The 24540-nt window shown below is 39.5% G+C and overlaps 1 protein-coding gene across 5 annotated transcripts; it reads left to right on the top strand.

The window, feature by feature from the left end:
• Positions 1-42: 42 nt before the first annotated feature.
• On the top strand, positions 43-22875 carry LOC111333385 (low-density lipoprotein receptor-related protein 5). Of its 5 annotated transcripts, none has more exons than XM_088759849.1 (24): positions 43-168; positions 1302-1409; positions 3423-3816; positions 4578-4975; positions 5649-5774; positions 5859-6264; positions 6746-7140; positions 7429-7554; positions 7674-8097; positions 8821-9227; positions 9803-9931; positions 10187-10360; positions 10874-11059; positions 11950-12141; positions 12981-13229; positions 13532-13708; positions 14118-14315; positions 16528-16767; positions 17418-17654; positions 18254-18442; positions 19244-19723; positions 20333-20491; positions 20740-20866; positions 22095-22875. In XM_088759849.1, the coding sequence occupies exons 2-24, from the start codon at positions 1331-1333 to the stop codon at positions 22285-22287; spliced, it is 5685 nt and encodes a 1894-aa protein (XP_088615975.1). In that variant the 5' UTR covers positions 43-168; positions 1302-1330; the 3' UTR covers positions 22288-22875. The 5 variants fall into 5 exon arrangements, with proteins under 5 accessions (XP_088615975.1, XP_088615972.1, XP_088615976.1 ...); XM_088759846.1 differs by having other exon boundaries at positions 22092-22875; XM_088759848.1 differs by lacking the exon at positions 43-168 and adding an exon at positions 946-1179 and having other exon boundaries at positions 22092-22875.
• The last annotated feature ends 1665 nt before the right edge of the window (positions 22876-24540 follow it).

Raw genomic sequence — 24540 nt, 5'->3', positions numbered from 1 at the left:
AAAACCCCCAAACCGCCTCAGGTGGCAGCTATGAAACATGCATAATGAGTTAGCTTCACACCGAACCTCACGTACTACCAAGAGAGTGTATTTCCGTCATTCAACAGCAATCTGACAATCGAGAAATGCCTCACTTTTAAAGTACGAATCGAAAAAACCCTACAGCAAGTAAGTTAAACATGATGTTAGAGAAAATTGGGTCAAAGTTTATCAGGCGCATGTTTTTTAATATGAATGCGTAGAAACTTATTTTTAATGCGTTGTTCAAATGTTTATCTTAGTGATACAACTAAAGGAACTTCTCGAGACAAGAAACAAATACGCTGGCACTCCAAATTATTCAAAACACAATTCCAGTCATTTTTCGAGGCAATCTGACATCGTACCAGTAAGATTTATGTTTAGAAGGCCTAGAATTACTTAGAATAATTGTCATAACAATAAAAATTGTTCTCGGTTGCACAATCAACGCAGGTGATGCGATTATAAACCTATCGCTTAACCGTCGCATTTGTTATCTTTTTCGTAATTCTCATTCTCTTTCTTTGAAAGAAAAGCTGTAAATTTTCAAATTCAATGTCGAGGTAGTTTGAAGGACTACCTTGGCCAACAACAGTTGGCAGTTTTTCTCGAGACTGTTTAACGGAAGTGGGTTATTTGCAGCAGTAATAAGATAGCCTATAACTGTATTCTTCACGGCCGTGTTAATCTAAGAATATCTGTTTCCTTAAAGCGCAGTTTAGCTGCAGTTTCCTCCGCTTGCCAGGCCAGGAAATAACAGAAAAATACTGAAAATTATGATTACTGAGCATCTACCAATTCAAATTATTCATCTCTTGTTGACCCTTTGTAATGGTCTTATTTTAGAAAACATGTACGTGTGTATCCCTAGGGAAGAAAAGCAAAAAAAATGTTTTTCTCGAAAACATGATTATTTATGACCACGTAGTGTTCATATCGAGGGAGTTTGGGGTTTGTATTTCACGCTAAGTAGAACAGATCGAGTACCATTCGAGACAGCGTGGAACCAAAGAGCTGCAGTACCTAAGCATAAATATATTTAGAGAAATTCCCTTCAAATTTGGAAACTGAAAGCATGCAAATAGAGATACGAATCGCCTTTAACGCAGCAAAAACAGATCACGTTAAGTGAAAGGAGTTTTGTTGTCTCCCTCCAACGTAAACGACTGCTTTGTTTTTGTAAGTTTTAGATTTATCTTTTACTGTTGACAGCCTAATTTTGCACGTCCCTCGATCTTCATTTGTAATTGATTAACCTTGCTGTGTTATTGTTTGAATAGGGTTCGAACTTTATTAACATTATAACACCATGAGTGCACTACGTTGGATTTACATCTTGACAGCCTTGCTTGCGTTGCTTGATACTAAAAGAACTAAAGTACATGGAGGTAAGATAAAGGAAAAAGTTGATACTTCTCGCATACGATCAGATTTGCTAGTTATATTTTGTGTTGTAAGGCGACTGGGAATCGAATCGAAGCGTCACAGTCACGCACGAGTCCATGGAAACCCCATGACAACTTCCTGCTCTTTTCTCAACTTCAGCATGGATTCAGCTTTTACTTACGATCCAAAGAAATCTTATGGAGCTCAAATAAATGCTTTCCTAAGCCGAAACACTCATTATGTTACCCAAAACTGCCGCTGCTAACAGGTATTATGCAAATCTCTAAATCGCCTTCGTCTCCTGTCTGGAACTGTCAACTCCTCGGCAGCTGTTCTTCCTTTCGAACAGCATTCGTAAATTTCCTTAAGTTATTTTTATAGCGTCACCACTTATGGTTGTCAAAATATTGATCGAGACCATGTAATAGCAATGAAGGCGTCTCAACAAAAAAAAAATAGAAATATATATATATATATAAACAGACTAGGAGAAGTCGTGGCTGTGAAAAATTGCTCGCTGCGTGTTGCAGAGCGTTTCAATAGCGATCATAAATTAAGGACAGGAAGATCGTTTCAACGTTACTCTGAATCTCACGCAGCTCGCGTTGCGATCGTCAGACGGTTAACCGTGACAAACCGCTATATATATATATATTTAACAATTATTCCACGAGCGTTTGTTGGATATGAGATGATTATAACCAACTCGGCGCTACGCGCCTCGTTGGCTATCTATCATCTCATATCCAACAAGCGCTCGTGGAATAATTGTTTTATTAAAAAAAAACGCCCCCAAGATATTGGACAAATCTTCTGGACTTTACTTTGTAAGAAGAAACCGGATGTTACAATGTACAGATATTAGATTATGGTATATTGGCTTATATAATGGCTAAGCCAATAAAAAGTCTTGAATTGCATTATCCAATGATCCAGTATATATATATATATATATATATATATATACGAATAAACAAGAAATAGAATTGTTTCACTTATCCTCGGAGTGCTCGATGCAGAAATGCGCAGAGCAAAATACAAATGTGAAAGAAGGAAATTATTACTAGTAATAATTTCCTTCTTTCACATTTGTTTATTATCTGTAGCCCTAACCACAATTCTCAGTTAAGATTGAAACTTGTCATCCCTCGTAACGGAAATTGTAAACAGCCTGTTTACGAAGGGGGGATGCGGGTCTATAGTTTCGGAAGTTAACGGAACAAGATGTACACCGGAAGTTGAAAGCATGCTGCATAAACCTTTAAGTACCCCTGAGACGAAAATTGTCTATTTCATTTTGGGTTAATTTTGTTACAGAATGTTGAATTGGGTCAAGTTAAAACCCTTTGGTCATTAAAAACTCAAAACAAACATCGATGACCAATTTTTACCGCTTCAAAGTCGTCCCAAAATCATCCTCTATTGCTTAAAACATGTTTCAGCCGAGACGGAAGTGGTTCTTTGTTTTTTTCCGGGAAAGAAGGTGTATTGGAGGCGCTTTCGTCTTCTAAATAAATGTTGCAAGAGCTGGCCTGATTTAACATTTTTTTGCACGGGTATTGGGATGAATTTGAGACCCTTTGATAGCACGCTGACTTGGTTCTCCGATGGTTGTTAGTTTGAGACTTTTTTTTTTTAAGAAATTTTCATAGGGTATATAGGCTTTACGGATTGCTTTGAAATTTGGTCGGAAGACTCCCAACTATAATTAGAAAACCATGTTAGAGATTGTCGTTTTCCAAAATGAATCTCCCGCAATGGCTTCCTACGCAGTACGTATTGGAGGAGTTTGCTATGATCTCGTGGTTTTAGGGGGTAAGAAGTGGGATTTTTGTCGCTGACAGATTTCAAAGGTGCAACACAAAAAAATAGCTGATTTCCAATTAACAGCCAGTGAGGGGGGATCATAAGGGCATTACAAAGTCAGTTGAATTTCATTTTACATCCCCTTCCCCACGCGCCCTTTGGCGATGAATAATTACAGGTCCGTTATTTGTTACTTTTCTTTTCCATAGTTACACTATGCAGTTCTCCGTGTTTGTTAGTTTCCAACATGACGGATATTGTTACCATGGACGTCCAAACCTCCTCTGTTAACTCAGTTGTAGTGGGCTTAACGAGGGCTGTTGCGATAGACGTTCATTTCAGTTTGGGTTACATATTCTGGAGTGACGTCACTGAACACAGCATCAAACGTCTTCATGTTGATACTAATACTACAGCTACAATTATCAGCAATGTTGGGGTTTGCGACGGACTGGCTGTACATTGGAGGACTTCCAAGCTATTTTGGACTGATACAACAAAGAACACCATATCCGTATCAGACCTCGATGGCAATAACCAGCTTGCAATTATTTCCTTTGGTCTCGATGAACCAAGAGGGATTGCTTTGGATCCTGACAACAAGTACATGTTTTGTTTGTTCACAAATGGAGCAATCAGTAGATATTTCACAAATTTTGTACTAACAGTAATTAGTATATACTAAAACAGTGGATAGCGTTGAAGGCGCGCTCTGATTGGCTAGTCAAACTCCGAATATCCTTTGCTATTTACCTCCGAGCAACTCGGGAAGAAATGGTGTCCCGGTTTGCATCCGTGACAAGCGAAGAAATCACTCAAATTAATTTTTGGTGGTGTATATTATCTCATTGTTTTAGTATAAACTAAAACAACTATTCACCTCCACTTCGGTGAATGGTTATTAAATATTCCAGGGTTACTTGCTTTAAAAGGAGGATCGCTACGCACATTCTGAGTTACCCATCTGTTTACCATCTTACGTCTATTTCGCACAGGGTTTTTACCATTTCTACTGAGGGGTTCATATAGAGTTAAAGTTTGAAAAATGGATGGCATAAATACTTTCAAAATGTCTTTTTAATCAGCTGTTTGGGTGATTTGACAAAAGTCTTCCATATTTTTATTTTGTTTTCTGTTCTGGATTTGTTTTTCTACTTTGTTCGTTAGTGTGTGTGTGTGTGTGTGTGTGTGTGTGTGTGTGTGTGCCTGTGCGCGTGCACATGCGTGTGCGCGTGTGCGTGAGTGCGTGTGTGTTTTTTTCCTGTTGGGTAGGGAGGATGCATGAAGTAGGGAAGGAAGACAACTGGAGCTCACGTTATAAAATGATCTAACAGTTTTTTTTTTTCTTTTCCGACGTCTACCAGCTTTATGTTCTGGACTGATTGGGGACTTTATCCGAAAATTGAAAGAGCTACCTTGAGCGGAAACCAAAGAACAAGCATCGTAACAACGAATCTTTATCATCCAAATGGTCTTGATCTGGATAAAGGAAACCGACGCATTTTCTGGGTCGATGCAGGCTTAGATAGAGTTGAATCCATCGATTATAATGGCGGTAACAGGAAGTTGCTATTCCAACAAAGTGGTTTACATCCATTTGGAATTACTTTTGTTCCACCTTTCTTGTTTTTCACCGACTGGCATTCGAGTAGAGAGGTTTATAAATTGGACGCCTTGACTGGGGAGGTGTTCCGCAGCTACAATATCAACGGTGGACGACCAATGGGCATCGTAGCTTACGATGGCTTCCGTCAGCCATCAGGTCAGTTAGATTCTTTTCATGTGAATACCAAGAAATTTATAAAGTCCACTGGGGAATTCTATCTCAAGTTAAATAACAACAAACATATGAAACATATGTGTGAACTGCGGTTATGAGACGTATATGAGAACGATCCTTCGCAGTAAAGCACTATTTGAGCAATAGTGAAAATCAGACCTGAAAAAAATTTCAGGCCTGTACGGGATTCGAACCACTGACCTCTGCGATACTAGTGCAGCGCTCTAGAGCGATACTAGAGCGCTGCACTAGTATCGCAGAGGTCAGTGGTTCGAATCCCGTACAGGCCTGAAATTTTTTTCAGGTCTGATTTTCACTATTGCTCAAATAGTGCTTTACTGCGAAGGATCGTTCTCTTATACGTCAAGTTAAATAACCGGATATACTTCATTCGTTCCAAACCTAGACCTTACGAACAGTTTATAATCTCCTGTCTGAGCCTTATGTAACCCTGTGCCAAATTATTTTACCACATCATCATCACTCCGTATATTTTAACGGGTTTATTCTATTTTCTTTTAAAGGCTCTTACAATCATATTCATATATTATTTTATTTACTTTTGACATAATGATGACGTGAGGCAAACGTTTAAACGTCGTCTCCTGGTGCAATGTCTTTTGTCACAACTGATAACCCTCTTTTTCACTGCAAGCTTCAAGTCCATGTTCTATAAACAATGGAGGCTGTAGCCATTTTTGCGTTCCAAAAACCTCTGGTCAAGAGTGCAAGTGTCCAACAGGCTTGGCAGTGAAACAGAATGGAAGAACGTGTGAAGAAAGTAAGTCTTTTGCTCTTGTGCTTGAGCTTATTTTACTCACCTTTGTCGCTTATTTCTGATAAGTATTCTTAACTTTCATTTCAGAAGTTAAAAATTTTTTTCTTTACACGGATGCCGACGACAAGTCAACAAACATCATCTCACTGGATGTCAACTATCTGGTGTCTAAAACCTTGTTCAAGCACCTTGGTGATCATCGTCCTATTGCTTTGGACTATGACCCTGTTGAAGATCGCGTGTATTGGACTGACGTAAGACAAGGGCGCATTATGAGCGCCTTCAGAAATGCATCCTCCGCGAAGACTATATATTATTGTAACGTCCTTAATCCTGATGGTTTAGCTATTGACCATGTGGGTCGAAACGTTTATTGGACAGATACTGGGACAGACAGGATTGAACTGGGTCGTCTTGATGGAACGAAAAGGAAGGTCCTATTCAAAGATGGACTTGACGAGCCGAGGGCCATAGTACTCGATGGAAGAAATGGGTAAGTGCCTGTATGCAAAAAAAAAAATGTTTCAATGCAAATTTAATTTCCGTAACATATTAGAGGACATTTCTGGTATAGAAGCCGCACGCCATCGATGCTTAAATTAGCAATTACAGGCAGAAGGCTTTTATGGCATAAACAACTCACCCATGGGACACACTCTGATAAGCACTGCATGGAAGCGCTCTTAAAATGAACTACTTGAAGTATTCTCGTGGTGCAAGTTATCATGAGGTTGCAATGGTCTTACCTCAGCATGTCCAGAAAAAATTTGTGTACTTTTACCCTTTTCATTCTAAATTTGATACCGTCGATCCATTTCCCTGCTTTACTTTGAGTCCAAGTTTTGATATAGCTCCTCGAGGTAACTCCTTTTAACTGATTACAAAAGGCTCGGTTCTATGATATTTTAGCAAGTTGATAATTGCACTCAAAACACTTTTAATGACGGAGATTTCTTTTGCCTGCCTGCTTTCAGCATGATGTACTGGACTGACTGGGGAGCCAACCCAAAGATCGAGAAAGCCGGAATGGATGGCTCAGGGAGACAATCCATTGTTACTGGAAATTTAGCTTGGCCTAATGGACTGACCATCGACCAAGCCACAAAACGGCTATACTGGGCTGACGCTAAACTAGACAAAATAGAGACGACGGACCTTAATGGAGGCAACAGACAGCTTCTATTGTCATCTGCAGATCAAATACATCCTTTTGGCTTAGCGTTGTATGAAAATGTGCTTTACTGGACTGATTGGAATAAGAAGAGCATTCTACGTTACAATTTAACGAGTGCAAAGCATGAAACGGTGATTCCTGACCTCCAGAAACCGATGGACATTCATGTTTATGACCCATCTTTCTCATTTTCAGGTAATAACTCAGGATACAATTATCATTTCGATTGAAAGCTCCACAGTTTAATTTCAAATTCCCTTTATTGCGATACTCATCAGTAGAATGTCAAAACTTGGATGAACTTGAATCTCCCCTACATGAGAATAAAATAAAACTAAAATGGAAGAGAGAGATTGTCTTAAACACTGCTAAGGGATGAAATTTTTCAGCCACCAATGCACAAAATGTAGGAGAGGTGAAAGTCTGAAATTATCACAAATATTATATTGAAAAGATCATGTTCAAATCCGTTATTGCCATTAGGACCTCACGCATGCTCTCAAAACAATCGGTTCTGCACTGACTTCTGTCTACTGAAGCCAGGAGGATACAGATGCGCATGCCCAACTGGGATGTTGCTGAAACCTGATGGGAGAAGCTGTGATGATGGTGAGGACGCAAGTTATATGTTCCCTTGAATCTTTTATCTGGTAATAGTGTTCATTTGTCGCTTATGTTGCGAAGGTATATACTCAAAACATGACTTTTTGATCTTCGTTTTGTTCAAGATGTGTTCGACAAAGCCAATTCAAAGAAATTCATGATCTTTCCTGAAGCTGATACACGAGGAATATACAGTGTTGCAATCTCATTATCAGAGAGCCCTTGCAAACCTCTGCAAATCAAAACAAACATTTCCTCGCCTGTTGCTGTCGATTACGATCCATTCGATGGCAAAATCTATTGGACAGATGTCGCCCTGAAAATAGTAGCAAGAGCTTTCCCTAACGGATCCTCTGTTGAGGTAGTTGCATACAACAATGTTCAGGGGCCTGAAGGGTTGGCAGTCGATTATATTCAACGGAATGTTTACTGGACGGATACTGGAACCCACAAAATCGAGGTAGCACGCTTAGATGGATCATCTAGAAGAGGTCTTATAACATCTGCAATCGAGAGTCCAAGTGCCATAATACTCAATATAGCTGAAAGGTATATCAAAGCAATTTGCTTTTGATTACGCGTTGCTTAAAAGCTCTACATACCATTTACTATTTCAACTTAGTTATGTAGTTGCCGTTCTATATTTTCTCATCAAAAGTGATTAAGTGAACTTTAAACTCGCACATACAATTGGCCTTGACTAATTGCTTTGTTGTCGCTGCAACAAAAGTTTTCTTATTGTAACAAATCGAGCGAATATGAACTTCAGATCTGAAATAGTACGATGATCGTTACAGAACGAAAAGGTTTGTATTGAAGAGTCATGGACGCCGGTTCCGCCAAATGTATCCCAGCCCCAGAGGGAGGACGAGAAGAGGAGGAATAAGGTTAGAGATTGGAAACCCATGTGACAGAAAAAGACGAAGGAAGAAAACAGACGCATTGAATCTCTCACCCTAGTTTACTAATCATGTATATACTGCCTAAAGTACTCTGATGCTACTAAAGTGAAAGAAAATATCAGTAGGCTTTGGAAAGTTGCTAAAGTTAGTTTAAAACCACTTCTACAGTAATCATTTAAAATAGAACTTTCAAAAGTATCTGAGGATTCTGTGCTAAGCCTGAGGCATCTCAGAGAAAGCACTGCTAATTTGGCAAAACAGTCACCAACACATCAGATAGCTTGACGCAGGGTTATAAAGATGAATGGGGTCAGACTTTACTTAATAATCATCGGTTTCTAAATCACGATCATGACGCTTTTATCTTTAGGAAGATGTTCTGGAGTGATCAGGGATTGCATCCAAAGATTGCAAAGATTGAGCAAGCGAACATGGATGGCTCTGCCAGGGCAGTTCTTGTGAATTCTGGACTCGTGGGGGTCAACTCACTAGCTATAGATTACTCTGGAAAACTATTGTACTGGTGTGATGCAAATCTCGATAGGATCGAAAGGATAGACTTTCAAGGAAACAACCGAATCGTTATACTAGACTTGTCGTCCGGTACTTGGCACCCATTCGGACTGGCTCTATCCGATGACGTTCTTTACTGGTCAGACCTGGAAAAGAAGAATATTAACAAATACAACATGACTTCCTCTCTCAGTGAGGTTCTGGTCCATGGAATGGGGTCACCAAAGGAGCTACATGTTCATGATGACGGAAAAATATTTTCTGGTATGTAAGAAAGAAAGAAAGGTTTAAACAAACAGGCCTGATCCCATTCAGATGCTACAGCTACTCCTATACTATTCGATCGGATTCTTTTCTCAAAAATTCTCATTTCGAGAGAAAGAGACCATAATTGAAAAAAATAGTCAATCATGTGATCTGCTTACGTCCATAACTGAATATGCATCTTGTCGTTGACGATCAAATGCAATTGTAATTTTCAGTTGTGTCCAAAGTTATCCCTATTTACTTTGGCTTTCCTTTACTTCGCCTTGTGATTGGTGAACAAAACCCGCACCACGCTCTAAGCCAATCGGAAGCAAGAATACAATCGTGACCTCATCAATCACGTTTTCTCGTGCTTTAAACAGTTAACCTTCACTAGCTAATTATGATCATAACTTTTCTTCTGATTGGCCATTGATTATTGATTTTGGTTTGTTTTTTGGGCAATTAGTCGAAAAGTGCCATAATTTTTCCCATAATTGCCAGTCGTGCTCACGTTTTGGTAATCAAATCCACTGTGTATTCAGATATCAGACATCACTTAATTAGTTAACTCCCCTTCCCTTAACGTGTAGGATCTACCGGCTGTTCTCATTTAAATGGGGGCTGCAGTCATCTTTGTCTTCCAAATCCAAGTGGACATCAGTGCTTTTGTCCTGAAGGAATACTGCTTAAGCCTGGGGATCCCTTGACTTGTCAAGGAGGTAAGAAAAATTTGATTAATATTTTTTTTAGATTTTCTTTCGATCCTTTATCACAAAATATGTTAATTAGTTGTTACCGTGTTCCCTTGTACACGAGGCAAAACCAAGAAATATTTTTCAGCATACGCGGAAACAATATAAACGGATATGAGTTAGAGAGGACTTAGCTTTAAGAATTGACTGACACGGTGTTGTGGATGGTAGCTGTAAATGAAAAAACTAAATGTTGGTTGTTTTAATTTCTTCCTGTTTCAGTCACCCGCTGTGCCATTTTGTCTGTGCCCTCGAACGGAAGTCTAAATCCCTGTTCTAATCTACCCGGAAATACCTGTCAGTTTTCTTGTGACAAAGGGTACATTCTTAGTGGATCATCAACGCGCACTTGTAGAAACGATGGCACGTGGACTGGCACACAGACTCAGTGTAATGGTAAGCTAGTAATAATGAATGGATTATGAATACATGAATGACTCAGGACATTCAATGGCTTCTCAAAAACCATGCAAAGGATGCTGAGAACGTTTAAATTTTTTTGTTTCTTTGTTCGAATTTGAGCAAAGATAATAGGTTAATTGACCACTCCCCATAGGGCTTCTCGGGGCCAACCTTATAACACTGTGCGGGGAACTTTACCAGACTGCTTGTAGCAGTTTACAACTGAATCAATAAAGGCAAATCTAACAAATGCCCCCAGTTTCCAGTATTCATGTCCAATAATCGAGTTATTGACATGAATACAGACGGATAAATCCATTTACATACTGGTAGAGAAAGAGGCTGCGAGGCAGTCACACAGCCAAACAGACAGGCGCACAAAAGTACATAGGGAGAGATAATTATATAGTGAGAAGGGTATCTAGTGCTAGAAGACAGAGATACAACCAAATCAAATTGCTAATATATATTCGATTCATTCTCTCACTTTTCAAATTCTGTTCCTAGCTGCCACCTGTCCAGCCTTACCCACACCAGCAAATGGAATCCAGACGGGATGTTCAGGAAAAACGGCAGAAAAGCACAACACAGTTTGCCAGTTTTCCTGCAAGTCTGGGTTCACGGCGATCGGCTCTCCTACAAGAAAATGTCAAGAAAACGCAACCTGGAGTGGACAAGACTTTGTATGCTCAGGTTAGATAAATTCCTCCTTTAAAAGCACCGCTTGCACAGTGGCCACAAATTTCCCTTGTTGAAAGTCTTCTTTCGAGGTCTCATCGTCCTCGTATTCTAAGCCAAATCTCAGGGGTTTTTTTTTTTCTTTTTTTTTTTTTGACGAAAGTGAGTGCATAACAAGTATTTTCTTTAAAGCTGTTCTGGTGACTTTTAATGGGAGTACGTGAACAAGGAATCTCCGCCCCCACCCCCCCCCCTCCGAAAAAAGATACGCTTTGTATCTCAAAAAGTCGATTTTACAACAAATTGGTTTTAATTTGTTTAATAAACCACACACTTAGTAAACTTGAACAGATAGGTTCCACCCAATGATAACAGAAATATTGGAGCATTTGTACACATTTGGCTTATGGGTAACAGCATCAAACGAATGCCCTGAGTCAAAACAATTAATCAGTTGAAGGGAAATCTGTGGACATAACTCGAATGGTTAAATGTGATAATACACTTTACTCTGTATTTTTATTTTTTCATAATAATTGCCTTGAAAGCTTCCTCAAAACTTGAAGGGAGTACGTTCTATGGAAACTGTAGTGCTGCGTCAGTGGGGAATGTAACAAGCTTTGAAACTCTTCACGCTGGCCAATCTACATTATCAACTGAGTTGATATAACCAAGATTACTTCCTTACTCAAAACCTGCCTATGACGCCCTTTTCTAACATTTTTCGAGGAAGTCTATTATTAGCATCTCAGCTGCCTGGTAAAAATTCGTTTCAAGCGACAACTTAGAGATAATAATCATCTTTTGAACGGAAAAATGTTTTGAAAGATATCAGTGTTTAGATAAATAGTGACTAACGTTTGTGATTATGTCTGAGCTTACCTGTGCGTTAATGTTGTCCTCAGGTATTAGCTGTGATCCACTTGTCCCTCGCACAAATGTGGTCATTTCTCCATCCTCGTGCCTATCAAGCAGCTCCCAAGGTCAGACATGCAGATTTTCCTGTCGAATTCCGGGATACATTCTTGATGGAGCTTCCTCAAGGGTATGTGATAACAATGGGAAATGGACAGGATCGAACGACACTCGTTGCAGAGGTTAGTTTATGTTTTAGAAATGATAATAATAATCAATGAATGATCGGAAATTGTTGGCCACGTCGTTTTAAACATCAGCCACTAATGTCCAAAGTCAAAAATTGACTACTAGTGTCCAAAATCAAAAATCGGCCACTAAAGTCCAAAATCAAAAATCGACCGCTACGTTATTTCCAACGTATGTTAATTTAAACCATTCGCCTTTATGGCTATTCTCGTCTTTCTGGTTTATTGGTACCTCTGATTTTTAGCCTCATGCACTTGCGAGCTATATTTGTCCAAAAGTGCTATGGAGACAACATTATTTTTAAGTAAAAACAATTCCATAAACCTACCCCGTATTCCCACTACTCATTACGATGATCTTTTTTGTAAACGTAATATTTCTTATGTGTTTAAGTTGATAACTCACTTTGGCGGCATCGCGAACAGCACAGTTGCAGGATAATTCGTTTATACCAGGTAATAAGTGGGATGCTTTTCAATTTTCCGAATTTAACGGCTCCTAGGAGACTCTAGCCCAGGGGCCTGAGTGGTAGATGGCGATAAGGAGAACCTGCCAGAAACTTCAACCACAGACTCATTTTCCTGTTCCCTGTAACTTCCTCCTCGCTCGGGTGTGGATAGGTTCCAATACACAGTTTGGAAAATTCTACGATTGCTAGAGGGGGGAGTGGCAGCAATGAATTAGCATCTCGTCCAGACGGATTGACAAATGTCCTTGTCATTCCTGTAAATGAGATCTGTAGAAACCTCAATAGGTTATTAGCATATAGGATCCACGGTCACAGTAAGGATTGCTATCAATTTATACTTTTTCCCTTTTTCATCGCTTACAGACAACATGCCCCCCTCTTTCAACCACACATGTCCCAACAACATGGTTTTCTATACTGCTGGATGTTCATCTAGAGCTCTTGTGAAATGGAACGAACCAATTTCTTATGACAATTCGGGCCACGTGTCGGTCAGCTATCCTGCAGTTCGACCATCTACTCAATTGCATGTTGGCCTCTATCAAGTGACTTACTCAGCCAAAGACGACAGCGGAAACAGTGCTAACTGCAGTTTCACTGTTCAAGTCACAAGTATGTTAGAACACTTTCCATGATATATGCTATGTATACTAACACAGAGGGTAGTGTGAACGCGCCCTCCCACTAGCTGCTAAAACTCCCAATATCCTTTGCAATTCACCTCAAAGGGATCGCTCGTTGGATTTGCGCCCGAATATGGGGCAATCGTTGCAGGGATATATGAGTTAAAAGCATCTTTTGTAATATTGTAAATATCCACCACTAACCACCTCTACTTCGGTGAATAGATGTTTATTTATTAACAAGTGGAAATTTGTTTCACGCTTAATGAAACAAACGTCTTCTATCCACAGGAAAATCATGTCCAGTCCTTCCTCAACCAGTACATGGATATATATCGCTTACATGCCAGAACTGGTTTGGTTCCCAGGCTTCTTTCTCTTGTAAGAAAGGATTTAATATGGAGGGCTCTCCTCTTCGCACTTGCGGAAGTAATGGGGCCTGGTCAGGCAACACAACCTTGTGCAAAAGTAAGCATTTTAAACTGTAAATAGTCCATAAGGTTTTGGCTCGTACGTTTTGATAACCTTGAAGTAGAGGAATTCAACAATGTCAATCGTGTTGAGTTTGAGCAAACTCCCTAGGAAAGTAAAACTCGCTGAAGAATAATGAAGACCAAATTGTTTTACATTTTGAAGTAAGGAGTAAGCTAGATAGCTAGTTCAAATGATTATCAAATCCATGAGTTTGCGTATCTGCTCGGACAGATTTCCTACATTTCCCTTTTTGCTGTATTACATATTGTTAGAAAAAAAAAAACATGCCAAATCTTTCGTACAGTTGTGCACGGGACCTCAGCTGCTGACCTTCAGATATCAAACGTCAGCACTAAATTGATGTGGGAGAGGTTAATTTACATAAACATTACTATTCTTTTAGATGTCAAATGCCCAGCCATTAAAGCCCCATCTCATGGGACCGTAGCTCCAAGTCCTTGCCAGTTATCTACTGGAGTTCATTACAAGAGAGAGTGCTATTTCATATGTTCGGCCGGATATCAACTACAAGGAACAGGAAATGTGTCCTGCCTTGAAAACGGATCATGGAGTGCAGAAACTACTAAGATTATCTGTAAAGGTAGTGAACTTGTGACATAATTAACATTTGATTATACACAGATTCTTATATATAGAATACTTCATGGAAAGTGCGCGCGTACGGTGTTTACACAAGAGTTGTGGCATATCAGAAATCGAACAAGTGAGCGAAGCGAGCGAGTGAGATTTCTGATACAAAACAAAGAGTATGTAAACACCGTACGGGCGCACTTTCCATGTGGTATTATGTTTGTTATATACATACTGAGACTGAACACCCTCCTTAAATTAGGACAAGCTTTATTTAAACAAATGTGGTCAAACAACAATCACTGAAAGAAAAAAGCTTGGTAAAAAGGGAAAGAGCTCAAATAAAATCCAAAAGTTATGAATCCAAAAGTTATGAATCGTGGATAACGAAACGCTTTTCGCTCATGGCTTTCGCCGAGACAGGAACTTTCAATATTAATGATGGAAGAAATGCGAATAAGAAATGTTTGGAAGGCGATGGCTTGTGCGGTGTACGAAACCGCGCTAACCAGCCTTGAATGAAAACTTCAACTTGCCGTACGGCTCACACGTGAAAAAACATGATACGCGGCTCCTGATTGGATGTATCGCTTTTCTCACATGTAGGAAAAGCGATACGCGACGTTTGATTGGTTTACATCGGTTTGCGAACGAAAATTTACTCTGCGGCTTTTCAGTGTGTAAATCTCAGTATGTATATAATAAAACAGTATGCAGCTTTAGCGTTATATTGTATGTTTTTTGGTAATTTGACGTTTCCTTTGCATGCCATGCTATCATTGTGCCGCGCTTGGTTAGCTCATGTCGGGAAGAGCCGGACTGTCGCGCGGGAGGTCGAGGCTTCAAGCGCTAGGCCGGACCAACACTCAGACTCTTGAAATAACTATGAAGCATGTGCCACCTTAGCTATGACATCCGCGAGTGTTAAGACTAAAACAGTGGATAGCGTTGAAGGCGCGCTCTGATTGGCTAGTCAAACTCCGAATATCCTTTGCTATTTACCTCCGAGCAACTCGTGAAAAAGTGGCGTGCCGGTTTGCATCCGTGACAAGCGAATAAATCACTCAAATAACAACGAAGCAGTCCCTGAAAACACAGAGAAAGCGACTAAATTTGGTTTGGCTGTGTTTAAAGGTAATGGTAACCTGGAGTTTATCGATAAAAACCAGTGAAAAAGGTTTTGTTTACAAATGCAAATTAATCTTGCGTAACCTCACCTGTTTACTTGAAAATCAAAGTTGAATGGTATTTTTTACAGAATGGTTTGAAATACAGAAAGAGTTTGCAACACCATTTGAAGAAATGTCGCCACCAGAGCTAAACAAAATGTCTTCAGAAATTTTATTTGTCAGCTAAAAAAACGAGACGGCAGTTTTTACAACAAAAAATCACTTACCTCGATCCGAGCCCCGTTGGATCGTTACGCGCGGGAAAATGGTGAAATTTTGGAATCATATAAATTAAAATCAACTTTTGGTGGTGTATATTATCCCACTGTTTTAGTATATACTAAAACAACTATTCACCTCAGTGTCGGTGGTTAGCGGTGGATATTTACCGAGCCGCGAAGCGGCTCGGTAAATATCCACCACTAACCACCTCCACTTCGTTGAATAGTTGTTAACTAGTCTTCCTATACAAGGAAAATAAACAGTAGGCCCTGTCTCCTGCATCTTCTCTGTATTCGTGAGCAGGGGGGGGGGGGAGACGTTAAAGAGCCCACACCTTCTCAAAAATTATAGGTAATTGAGCTCCCGATGCTGTGGTCACACCTTTTTCTTTTTCTTTTCTTTTCTTTTTTTTTTTTGCCCCCACTTTAACCATCTATGTTCCCCATGGGTTCATCCATAATTCATGATCATGATTTACGTAGCCTACATTTTCGGGCGATTAAATCTTTGCCCAAGGCATTCTTATCGGATAGCCTTGCGTCGAAAAACTAGCAATTAAATGTCCATTCCAAGCACTTTACTTCAAATATATTTTTCTCCTTTCCATCGAAGTTTCCACCTGAGGCAATATAGCTGAATCGGATCAACAATTCATCGAAACGCGATACGTCACAGTAAATCTTAGATTTAAAATTTTTATCAATGACATGTGTCTAAAATATTCAGCCACCGTTTCCAAATACTTCTTAAGGTTTCAAAGTATACCACAAGAAGGTGATACATTTTAAATGGCTTAAACTATTTATCCCATCCAATCATTTTTCTCGACAGATATCCAGCATCCCAGATTGCAATGCCCACTTGATATCGTAGTCCCAACGGAGACTGGCCAATCTTATGCGAACGTGACTTGGGAGGTACCAGTCCCCACGGACAACTCTAGAGAAAACTTGATCCTTACTGGCTTGACACCGCCGCAGCAGTTTAATGTTGGTATAAATCATATTACTTACAAAGTCACTGATTCGTCGGCGCTGAGTTCATCGTGCACTTTCTCCATTCAAGTCAAAGGTATGAGAGCCTATGTGCTGGTGAAATCATGCACAGACATTTCATAAATTTCAAAATTTCAACATTGTATTTTCAAAAAAGAGCACATTTTCTAGATATTTACTTTCGTAAAACCAAAGCAAAGTAGTCACGCTTAACTAATGCACAGTGCTGTACGAAAGTCACATAGAGCGAGGGGAAACTCAACTGACCAAGTCGGGGCTTTTAGCCTCGTATTTTCTCTGCCAAACGAATTGCGCAAGTTTCTTAGACCAATGACAGATTTCCTTTGTAAAGCCAAATTCAAAAAGCAGTCAGAGCAGAGCAAAATATAGCAAGTGACCAATGAGAAAATAAACAATGAAAAATGATAAAGGAATACTGACTCAAGAGCAATATTTTTGGCTATGAAGATGGCGAGAATTCCCAAGACCAATTTAAAGAGTGTTACCTTGGGAAAACAATAGCTTTGGTTTTTTCGCTAAATTGAACTTACTCTATTTGACATTAAGTCTTTCAAACATCTAACTAGGGCTCAACAAAAATAACATTATAATTACTTTGAAAAAGGTCCTTGCTGGGATTTACGTGTGCAACAATATTCAACCAGCCACCGCTTCTCACATTTTAAGTAAGGTTTTCTAACAAGATGCCCTTTATTTTCCAAACAGATAAAGAGCCACCCAGAATTTCCTCATGTCCCGACAATATACTCATTACATCTGCAAAGCAATGGACAAGGGTGTGGCTACCCGGTGTAACGGTCACCGATAACGTTGGTGTCCACGCATTTATAACAAGCAGACCTAATGGGAGCGAGTTTACATGGGGACAACACAATATAACGTATAGTGCGATAGATATAGCTGGTAATACGGCAATGTGCAAGTTCCGTATTGCAATCGAGGGTATGCACAAACTATCTGCAAATTTATAGTTTTATAGGTAGTTTCCTCAGTAACAGTCATCGAATCATAGTCAGTTTCTAAGCAACTGAGCACCTACCACTCTTCTAACCCAACATGAACCCTAACTTAGGATCAGTTGACTGTTTTTTGGGCTGCTGGGGAGGTGGGTGGGTAGGTGCACTTTTGCTCTGACATACTGACATTGATCTTGGTCATAGTTTATTTGTGAGTGCAAAAAAGATATTATGACTCAGCGACAGATCTTTCAACGATCCAAGTAGGAGCTACCATCGAGTGGTAGCAGAACACCAAAATATAGCGTCATGATTAAGAACTTGTTTTGCTTAAGGATCATTGTTTTTGGAAAAGGGAGGCTTGTAACTGGTGTTTTTAACAATTTGATATGATTTTAGGAGGGTACAGAACTTTTACCAACTCACTGTTTTCTGTTTGAAGAGCGTTATGGCCTACTACCACGAAGAGCAAAGATGATGATAATAATAATAATAATAATAATGATAATAATAATAATGACTATGATAATGATGAAGATGATGAAGATGATGATGATGAGATTCTTGTTTATATCTGTTATCAAGATTATGAATGTCCGAAGCTGCATTCACCACTGAATGGAGCGAAAGCATGCGACTTGTGGTTGAATGGCGGGAAATTCTGCACGCTTCACTGCAACGCTGGACATGACTTCGCTAACAAGCCACCTGAGTTTTATCTTTGTGGTGCGTCAGGAGAGTGGCTTCCAACTGACAAAGTACCAGATTGCTCAGGTAAGCGTACATGCGATGGTAATCACAGAATGCAAACTTGTTGGCTGCATCCATTGAAAATGCCTCAATGCACCGATGGTACTGACGCCAGATTGTTAGTATCAAGTAGGGAAAAGTTAGCCAATAAGTTAGCAGCCATGTACAGCGGTTTTGGCATTGTTAGGCCCGATTAATGAGGCTTTACCTACATAGGGTCTGGTGCGCACGTAGAAAGATGTAGCGATTTATATATGGTACACTCGCACGATGAGTTGTAGGTGCAGTAGCTCAATGATCTAGATCTGTTTGATAGAGTCTCGGTGCAGAGAGACCTGGTGCCCGTTTTTCAACAGTTCCTCTTCCTTCAGAAGCCCGATATGTCATTTATAAATCAAATTCTTCGCAATTATAATGCGAGTCCTCGCTCGCACTCTAGTCCATTCTGTTTCTTTTCCTGTCATCTTTACTATTTGCGTTTCCAATTTTTTCAAAACCTCTATTTTGAAAGAAATATGACAAGAAAAATCCTCCTTTGTCGCAGGTTAAGTTACCGGGTCTTTCGAGAAACGAGCTCCTGACGTTGTTTCTAGGGAGGGGGTGTTTCTTTTCCTACAATGCCTCTCTCTACCAAGGATAATAAACGAGTAACGCTGAACTGTAAGCCTGGAACGAATTCTCTCCCAGCTAACTGTAGCATTTGAAATTATCATATCAATAATTTGCAACATGGAGCTCTTGCTTTGGAGATAAAAAATTCCCATTACTGTCGTAACTCACGCGTGTTTTGCCACTCATAATTCATTTTCAAAACTTTTGTTATAGAAACACGTCAGCCGAAGACTCTGCTCAAAATTGAACTCCACTACCTAGCTGATCAGTGCAGCGAAGAACTTCATGGAAAAATTGCTAGCAACTTTATCGCGCTTTACACAGCTTATTTGAGGACAGATAATGGCTGCGATTCACTTGGGTTATGCACAATCAAGAATGTTGAGGTGGATTGTGGAGACCAGACAGGAACACTTCGAAAAAGAGATTTAGAAAGTAACCAGCTTTCATCTAGAATTCCACTTTCTGTTACTTTTGATTTAAAAGTCCCACTGCCTGGGAATACGTCTGCAGCTGATCTTAATCAGACAACAGAAAAAATCTCCGGTGACTTATTGATAAAGTTTAACAGGACGGATGTCAATCTCAATATCAGTGGGATTTCCATAGTGTTCGATGCTTCAAAACCACCTCAGGTTCGCTTTTTGCGCCTTGTTTGTGATAGTGGACAAGTTTTAAGAGGCTCCAAATGTGGTAAGCAGAGTTTGTTATCATCAGACGAGCGTATTACAATTCTTACGAATTCCTAATTCTTTCCAAAGATTGTTGGTCACATTGAAATTTTTCCAGAAGCAAGCATTCTAGTGTCTCATCCTCCAAAAAAAAAGGAGCAGTTAGAGGCGGGAAGCAAAATGAGAAAACAGCCGTTGAATCTTTTCTATTACGCCCTCTATATATTGCCCTATAACTATGAATTTTCACAACTCCCAAATTTTGCTGGTAACCAATTGCAATTGCACTTCCTCTTTGGAATGGTTTATTTGAAATATAGCTGTTATACGATTGGCCGCCTATTTTTAAATCGACAACTTTCAAAGGCGCGGAATTCCCTCACAGACGGCATTCAAAAAAATAAGTGCCTGTTGAAAGTGCTTTCTCTCACTGGACATTTAGGGAGTTCTTGACTGAGTTCGGGAAAATGAGTCTATTCAAATAATTAACGGAGAGGAGAGGTAAAGCATGTGCACTATATAATCAGATGCTTTGAACAGCTCTGAAATGGCGTATAGAAACAACTTGCTGATACATCAATCAGTTTTTTTTTTTTTTCAAAATATCTACGTTTCTTTTTGCTATTTTTAGTGAGCTGTCCCGTTGGATACTTCCACAATACCTCAGACTGTCAAGCATGCGCAGTGGATCATTACCAAGATAAAGAGGCACAGACCTCTTGTGTTCCTTGTCCATCCGGGACATCAACGTCTGGTGCATCAGCATCTAGATGGCGAAAAAACTGTGAAGGTCATTAAGAAATTATACTAAATGTCTCATTTTTATTTATCTCTCCCTCCTTATGTATTCCAGTCTGTGACACCCTACCTTCCCATTGAGAGAACCATATTTAGAAGTAACATTTCTTTTAAGAAATTCCACTTTATCAGGCTAACAGAAATTATAAGAAATCAGCCAAAATATTTTATGATGAATGTATTTGCACTACTGTCAACAATCTTCGTATTTGATCGCTTATCCATTCCTTTTTTCATCAGGAATTCCCAAAACATCAAATACTGGTGAGAAAGGTCCCCCTCTCAGTGCCATCATTTCCATAGCAACCGCTGTACCAGTCATTATAATTGTTGGTGTTGGCATCTTTTGTTTGAGGAAACAAAGAATGTAAGTCAAAACTAGAATTTTAGTTTTTTTATCGTTGTCATTACCGTCACCCATAAGGATATCTTGTTGCTATCTTTACTGCTATCGTGTTTATCCATAATAAATAGGACAGAAACTGATAGAGTTGAATTTCAATAAAGACTAAGGCAGGGTACAACAGCCTTAGCAATGCGAGGATACTGGGAGGGGTAACGTTGAGATCGTTCGAGTCGAATTCCTGAGAGGCCAGTTAGAAGTTATTATTTTACTGATATTTTACTGATAACCGCCTCTCGGTTAGCTCAATGGATAGAGCGCTGGACTGTTGCGCGGGAGGTCGAGGGTTCGAGCCCCGGCCGGACCAACACTCAAGGTGTTAGAATAATTGAGAAGAATATGCTACCTATCCCTAACATCAAGAAATGGTGAGATATTCTAGTCTTCTCGGATAGGGTTAGGGGTTAGGGGTAGGAGACGTTAATTTCCCACGCACGAGATTACTGTGTGATGGATGTTCTCACCTGGGGAGGGATAACTGGGTTTTTTGGAGCTTAAACCTCGTAGAGGACCCATGTCCTATTGTTTCTGCTCCATTACTTGGTACAAATCATTAAATAAATAAATAAACAAATAAATGAGCAAGTCTTCATATTAGGAAAATAACAACTGAAAAAATAACTTATGGTACTGGATGCGAGGGTTATTCATCGCTGAAGTTCTCCCCTCATTCTCCCCCCATCTCCTTAAGTCAAGTTCTCTAATTGCTTAATTCTCCTTAAGTCAAGTTCTCTAATTGCTTAACGGTGGTCACTGATACACCAGGGAAGGGGTTTAAGGGGGGTGGGCAGAAAGCAACACGTTTACAGTAAAATGGTAAAGCATTGTCTTCATGATTACATCGCAGTGACCCCACCACGGCTTAGCTTTGAACCTTTCGATCCCTTGTTCCGGCTTGCTATTCACTAACCCAACGCAATTCCCAACTTTGATATCCTTCTCTCATATCCTTTGTTATTCTGAAAGTTGACCTCCTCTACAAAACAACCCCCATACAAAGAATAAAACAACTTGTATTGTTACTTTGGCTGAGTGAGGCATCAACAAACCTGAGGTTCTGTCTTTTTGCCTGAGTTGGAGCGCGCGTTCGCTCGAATGACATAGCATTACATAGCAAGATTTGATAGGTGGCTGGCTGGTTAAAGATTTTTATTTTTCTTTCTTATCTATTTTATTTTTCCTCTCCTACAAGACACAGGCAAAAAACGCCTAACACCAATGGACATTCCAATCCAGCGTATGAAGATCCAATGAGTAACAATAGAATCTATGATGAAATTGCAGAATTGCAAGTTTCAAGGCCTCCTTCTCATTATCAGTCACTTAACATGAACAATCAATCTCGTATTTACGCGGAGCTTCAGAACTGTCACTCGGAAGCTTAGAGAACCGGTTCGACGACCTAACTTTAACTTTGTTGAAATCACTCTCTTAACTACAGTCTTACGTACACTAGTTTTTACACAACGATATAAAACATAGTCACGAGTAATGTAGGGATTCGATATGCAAACTTCCTGGCGCTTACACAGCCATAGGGGTCTGGGAAGAGTACGTATCTTAAGCAATGATGGCGAATCGATTGTTGTTGGGACGACGGCCATTTTTTTACCGGACATGTAAGTGAATAATCCATTGAATTGAATTTTTAAATGACTACTTCCCGTTAAAAACTTACTCAGTGTTAGAGGGAGAGGGATTAGGGATTAAACATCACTTTTATTTCGCAACCTTAGACTTGACCGCACAAAATAAACAATTGTACTCTGTGCAATATATCAAGGGGTTCCCCAGAGGATTACTTGATCTTGTTAAACAGTGTTTATATTCGAAATAGCCGCCATTCAACCGTGAAACTGCCTCTGTAAACATTTCAAATTCATCTCTTGAACAGTGTAGTGCGTAATAATCAGAAATGCATTTGAAGTGTCATGTATAGTTACGAATTCAGAATAAAATGTTTATTCTTTGTGTGTTTTGCATCTTTTCTTTTTCATTTTATACAAGGATCTCGTCCAAATGAAATACTCATTTGACTTCGAGTCGAAAAACCAATTCTAACGCTGTACGTGTTTCCCTTCTCGCAACGGTTCAGAATTGAAAATAAAAAAAAGGTGAACAATTTGCAACTGAATCTTTCAGAGAACACTCAATGGTACTGTTTTGACATCAAATTTAGAAAAAAACCAAATGGGACTTCTCTGCGACACAATCATAGCCATCAAACCAGAAGGAACGACGTAAACCGACGGATCTAAACCAAAGGCGTACACAGACAATTTCGACATGGGGGGAATGGGGGGGGGGGGAGAGAAAATTAAACAAGCGTCAGGGAAACCCCTTTGGGGTCACCTCTTAGTTTTGGTACTCTCTTCGGGTTTCACCCTGAATCACAATAAAGAAGATAACGGGCCTCCCCAAGAGACGAAAAAAAAATCATGCTTAGATACTATGGATGGGGAGGGACAGGAAGGATAGGCGTCACTGCACGCTTCAAAAGCAAAATCGAAGGACAGCAACCACACAGGCATCTATTTGGTGCGAAAACATGTTCGTGTATTTGAATGAGATATCTACTAGTGTTAGGCCGTTGAATTACATACGAGATATTTAAGCTCTGACAAAGGCTTATGTACATATGGTCAGACATTATTCTTAAGATCGGTAAACTTAAATGCGCCGAATCGAAATAAGCTACTTACTGGATTCAATCATCCCGAAATAAGGGAAGTTTCTCATACGCTCTGTACGTAACTCAAGCGCGACGTCAAACAATATAACAGATAGTGTTTGAAGTCTGCATTTCATCGTGATTTCAAATTCTAAGGTTATATTACGAGAATTCTCGTAATCGATTATAATTCTTCTAAACTTAACAAACTGAGAATTACAGTGGAATTGAGTCCCGGACTATTCATTTGGAAACCTTGTCATTTATACTGCCCTTGTTACAAGAGCAGTCTGTGTCGGTTTAAGTTGCAGTACATATGAAGCATTACAAAACCACCAGACCACCTTAGTTTTACGTTATCACTATACTTGCTGATAAGAAGAGAGTGATATGTATAGAAGCCAATCAATCGAAAATCCTAATTTAGAAGAAACTGCACCGAGTGGCGATTTATATACCGTTTTATACTGTGTACATATTCTCATGGTTCAGTATCTGTAGAATTGCAAGCAACGGAATATCTAAAATTGAGACAGACATAAAAGAAAAAACCTACGTCCGACCACGAGAGTTTGCATATCAGGAAAGAAAAAGCTCAAGTTATACCAAATATAATGAACATACTTAAAAGATACAAATTCTCACGAACAATAAGACAGCAACGTGTAAAATTAAATTAAAGGTCGTCATCGACTATATATCAGCACAGTTACAAGACTATCAACACGTGAATATTTTTTTCCTTTTCAAAACAGTTTCATGATCCTCGACTCTCTTCCTATTCTTTTGTAGTTGAGATAAGTTCCTCCTAAGCTTTAGTTCGCTAACATGACATTGGCCATACTAAGAGATATATATTACCAGTGCACGATCCAGACAATACTGGGCTTCTTCAAATTCTCCAACCTCATTGTACACACAACCCAAGTTATAGCAAGAATGTGCGTACAACATCAACATGTTCAGC

Source organism: Stylophora pistillata, chromosome 5, assembly GCF_964205215.1.
Source record: "Stylophora pistillata chromosome 5, jaStyPist1.2, whole genome shotgun sequence".
In the NCBI taxonomy this organism is placed as follows: Eukaryota; Metazoa; Cnidaria; class Anthozoa; order Scleractinia; family Pocilloporidae; genus Stylophora; species Stylophora pistillata.
The sequence above is the reverse complement of the archived record's forward strand: the minus strand, read 5'-3'. Positions and strand labels throughout refer to the sequence as shown.